The sequence below is a fragment of the Rhinolophus sinicus genome, chromosome X (assembly GCF_036562045.2).
Source record: "Rhinolophus sinicus isolate RSC01 chromosome X, ASM3656204v1, whole genome shotgun sequence".
Lineage (NCBI taxonomy): Eukaryota > Metazoa > Chordata > Mammalia > Chiroptera > Rhinolophidae > Rhinolophus > Rhinolophus sinicus.
Genome location: NC_133768.1, coordinates 97,416,197 through 97,420,689, shown reverse-complemented (window position 1 = coordinate 97,420,689; position 4,493 = coordinate 97,416,197). Strand labels below are relative to the sequence as shown.

At 60.2% G+C, this 4,493-nt stretch overlaps 1 protein-coding gene across 2 annotated transcripts; it reads right to left on the bottom strand.

Moving 5' to 3' along the window:
• Nucleotides 1-384: 384 nt before the first annotated feature.
• Nucleotides 385-4,035, bottom strand: LOC109436249 (small integral membrane protein 10-like protein 2A). 2 transcript variants are annotated; one of them, XM_074323576.1, is made up of 3 exons: nucleotides 3,105-4,035; nucleotides 2,226-2,352; nucleotides 385-1,609 (listed from the first exon to the last, which is right to left on the bottom strand). In XM_074323576.1, the coding sequence occupies exon 1, from the start codon at nucleotides 3,874-3,876 to the stop codon at nucleotides 3,640-3,642; it is 237 nt and encodes a 78-aa protein (XP_074179677.1). In that variant the 5' UTR covers nucleotides 3,877-4,035; the 3' UTR covers nucleotides 385-1,609; nucleotides 2,226-2,352; nucleotides 3,105-3,639. The 2 variants fall into 2 exon arrangements, with proteins under 2 accessions (XP_074179677.1, XP_019570260.1); XM_019714701.2 differs by having other exon boundaries at nucleotides 3,241-4,013.
• Between the last annotated feature and the right edge of the window lie 458 nt (nucleotides 4,036-4,493).

The window sequence follows — 4,493 nt, the reverse complement described above, 5'->3', positions numbered from 1 at the left end:
CTACAGAGGGGCCTCCAGCTGACACAAAATGATCTGCACACAGTCTATTTCACCTCACTTCCCCCAGCCCACCCTCGGGGTACAACTGAATTAAGTGCTTTCCAACACCATGCTCTAAAATGAAGACAAGACAGGCATGAGGTTATTCAAAGATTGTGAGTGGACAATTGCCACCTCGTGGGCCAGGCTCATGCTGCTGCCTTCTCCTCATGGGGGCAGTGGTCCAGGTCAAGGCAGGTCTCAAGCATCTCCTGAACAGGTCCTACCCACTGAAAGCCCTCTGAGGGTGCTCCTCTCCCCCAGCCCCTGGCCATCAGAGGGGTGATCTCACCACTGGCCCGTGTCTCCTCCAAGGCTATTGCACCACACCAGAAACAGGAGGCCTCCAGTTTTATTTGACTTTATTGAACTCAAGGACTTTTTCGTTTTTAACTTAGAGAGACAACAAAATTTGATAACACCAGAAACAAGAACATCTTTCTGACCAGAGTGTGCTGACCAGTAGTTAACACACGCAGAAAAGTGAAAGTCAACTTATTTGAGTTGGTGTCTCTGATTTTGTAGAAGTTCTGCTGCCTGGAAAACAGACTGCAAATAAATAAAGTGCATTGAGAGCCCATCCAGTGGCCAGGGCCCAGTGGGGGTGAGGGAGGTGGGAAAGCAGAAGCAGCTCACTAGTCAAGGCCAGAACGGTACAAAAAGCAGTGGTAGGAACAGAGGCTGAGGACCAGTCCCTGGCCCGTCCCCCAGCCATTCCCTTGGAGCAGACACAGCCACAGCCAGCTCCACCCAGAGCCACTTCCAGTGCCCCTCTGTATGGGGTGGAGCTTCTCTGCCGGGAGCAGGTCTGTGAGGCCAAGGGCCCCTGAGGCTTACACACATTTCTGCCTGTGGGACAGGGACAATCAGTGAGGAGCCTCCCTCCAGCCCACCTCAGGCCTCCCTCCTCCCTGCCTGGCCCAGGAAGAGGCTGGAGCTGGGGATCCAGTCCCCCAGAGGGTGTATCAGCCCCGAGGAGCGCCCTCGTCCTCCTCCCCTTTCATGCAGCCTGTGCTGCTCTCCTTGCTCCGAGGCTGTCCCCAGAGATTTCTGGACGGAGCTGGCATGCTGGCAGGCTCCCAGAAGTAGTCCAGGGTGGACAGGGTTGGAGTGGAGGTGGGACCACCAGGACTGGGGGCGCCCGGGAGACTTGGCACAAGGAAGGAAGCCATCAGGCCCTGTCTGAGGGCCACCGCAGGGAGCACGTGGTGGCCTCGGTCCAGTCTCAGTTCCCAGGGTGAGGCAGGTGATCTTCACCTTGGACCTGGGCTCCAGCTGGGCAGCTGAGGAGCGCTGATGGTGTGAGACTGGGCCACTCTTTGCCTCGTGCTGACCAGACTACTGCGGTTTTCAGTCCCAGGAACTCTGAGTACTTGGGCCGGGAGCAACCAGTGTCAGAGCAGACGGTGGTGAGGGCCAGGGTCTCCCCTGGCTCCCGTCTGGGCTGCTCCTGGCCATCCTGGTATGCTGGTTGGTATGCCGGTCAGCGGCACACTCTGGGCCTCGAGGACCAATCCAAGCCCATCTACAGGACAGTCTCCCATGTGATCGTGGGCATGGGGGCCGGAGCCTGGGGGCAGAGAGATGGGGTCATACATAGTTCCCAGTCCCATCCCACCCCAGGTTTATCGCTTCACCCTCCTGCTTACATCATGTCCCCAGGAGCCACCCCCCACCACCCAAACTGAGAAGCTTGCACCCAATTGCTGAGGAGCACTTAGTCAAGCCTGGGGTAGGGTGGGGTGGGGAGATCTGGCTCTGTGGGTGAGGACCTCAGCTCCCCAGGCGGTTCTGGGGCTCATCTCTCCGTACCCATCTCAGCTCAGCCTGTCTTCCTGGTCTTCCCTGTGACTTCCCATACCACTCAAAGGTAAGCTAGTTCCTCACATTCCCTACCCTGAGAGCCTTCTCACCTGAGAGCCTTGCGCTCCCTTCCCCCATCTCACTGTGCTGTCTTGGAGAAGACTGGGGGGACAGGTAGGTGAGTGCAGGCCTTAGGGGTAGATTTAGCTCCACTACTCCTTATCTGTGTGACAGGGGCAAATCTGTCTCCACCTGCGAGCCCCAGTTTCCCATCAGTAAGTGGGGAGAATAGAAGTCCCTCATGGTGTTGCTAGGAGATCTCAGTGCCCACGTGACATGGTCCCATCCTTCCTCATGCCAGAACCGGATGACTGGGTCTCTACCTGGAAGGCTCTTCATCTCCTCCTTGGTCAGGTCCCTCACTCAGCTGCTCACAGGCAGCTAGCTGGGCAGATTTGGCTCCCGATGAGGCTAGAGAAGGGGTGAGTCGCCACCTACAAACACCAGGTCCTGAAAGAAAGAGAGAAATGGAGACTTAAGAGTTGCCTCTCTACTGAAAGAGATCCCCAGTTCCCCAATGTTGCCTCCTCTACAAGCCCCTTCTTCATCTGGTCTCCCTACCCCAGCCTGAGAGCTGTCCTCTGCTCAAGGAAATCCCTATTTTCCCAGATCCTTTGGGTCCACAGGGTCTGCTGGAGGCCCTCTGTGCTGGAAGATGGCATTCTCTGGCCCTGGGAGGACCGGGGGAGGGGAAGCATGGCTGAGATGGCATAAGAGCAAGACTGTGCGGGGAGGGCTAGGGAGGAAGGTGTCTTTCCCACTCTTCCCTGTCTCCAAAAGCAGAGATTGGGAGGATGCCCTCAGGGAGGCAGGCACAGGCAGAGAGCAGCCCCCTGACCCAGAAGCAGGGTGCAGGGTGCTGCAGAGAGCCCCGGGGCCTGAGAGCTGAGAAGGGGCAGACCTGGGGTTTGGCCAAGAACACAACCATCCTTCCTGACTGCCTACCCAGGCGGTGGTGAAGGGTGGCAGCATTTTATCTCCCCTAGGGCCCTCCCAGGGGCCACCCCAGCCCATTCTCCTCCATTTCTTCAGGCTCAGGTGACGGCACAAGGGCCTCTGGAAAACGGGGGGGGGGGGGGGAAGCGGGGGGGGGGGTGGCGGAGAGGGGGACTGGGTTGTGGGAGGGAGGGGATGCCTGGGTCTCCGTCAGAATGGGCTGAACCTCTGAGATGCTCAATGCAGAAGCCACCGCCGCCCCTTACCCCCATCTTGGGCTCCGCAGCTCTCCGGGATGGTTTCCTCAGGTCCCTTTCATATTTCTCCCGAACCCCCAAGGGGTCTGGACGTCTATATGTCGGCAACCGCCTCCCTCCAGGCTACCACCGCCGGGCCGCATACCTTTTCAGTCAGGGCCAGTCAAAGCAAGTCCCGGCAGCACAATTTCTTCTTTCTTGTTTCCCTCTTCGGCCCATATGAGGCAACAGGTCAGCCGCACTCAGATAATTTTCTCGAGCCCGAGGGAAAGGGCCCGTTTTGTGAGTTTCTGTGCAATCCGGCGCCGGCCGCGAAGCGTGTGGGCGGGTCACGGCTGGGTCCGGGGCTCGCTGGCCTCGGGGGCTCGCTGGCCGGCGCCCTCCCACGAAGGTCTAGGGTCCGGGGGCCTAGGCCGTCCCGCCTCTTACCCCGGCCGTGTCTGGGTGACCCGGGCGGCCCCGCCGTCCTCCATGCCGGCGGCCCTGCTCGTCGCGGGCGTGTGGCCGCGGGACCCTCCGGACCGGCCGCGGTGGCCACCGGCGCTCACTCGATCCGCACCTGCAGGCGGACGTTGAGCATCACGGAGGCCACGACGTAGAAGTAGGGGAAGTTCATGCGCAGCCGCCAGGCCAGGTCGAAGAAGGTGAGCAGCGTGCGCGTGAGCCCCTTGCAGAAGGTGCCGTAAGAAGTGCGGGCCGCGGCCGAGCGCGACAGCCTCACTGCCAGGCCCGACAGGGCCGCCGCCGCCGCTGCCGCCGACAAAGCCGCCGACGCCGCCATGGGCCGGGCTGACGCAGGCCCTGTTGACCCGCAGGAGCGAGATCAAGCGGACAGGTGGACGCGAGGCCTGGTGTGACCCGCCGGCCCCGGGGGCCTCCTGCCCCTCCCCGCCCTCGGTATCCTCTGGAGCTGGGCTAGGCCACCGCCCCCGCCGCAGCCACTGCCCCTCCTCCTCCCTAGAGTAGCTCCGCCCCTACCGTAGCCACGCCCCTTGTCGGGATTCACTGAGCTGCTGCGGCTGATATAGCCCTGCCTATGGCACCCACAACTCTGGCAAGCCCCGCCCACGACACCACCCTGCCCGCAAGGGTAGGCTCCTAAGAGCGGAGCCGGAGGTCCTGAGCCCATAGGAAGGCGATGCTTCCCTGGTGGGGAGCGGACGGCTGTAGCGTCTGGGCCGCTGTGCTGATAATGTACAGAAGGCCATCCAAAGGCCCCGCCCATTCATACCATCTTCCACTGTCTTTTGTAGAGCTTTTGTAGCTTTAGGAACATTTCACTACAGACTGCAACTCATTGAAACCAGGGAGTTAACCAATATCATAAATTCTCCAAGTTATTGGACGATTTCACCTACAAGTTGTTGCCATAGACTGAGAGCCCTGTGGGCAGGTAAC

Bases quoted from the DNA above. Each gene is read 5' to 3' on its own strand.
- LOC109436249 (XM_074323576.1), bottom strand. From the start codon at position 3,876: ATGGCGGCGTCGGCGGCTTTGTCGGCGGCAGCGGCGGCGGCGGCCCTG.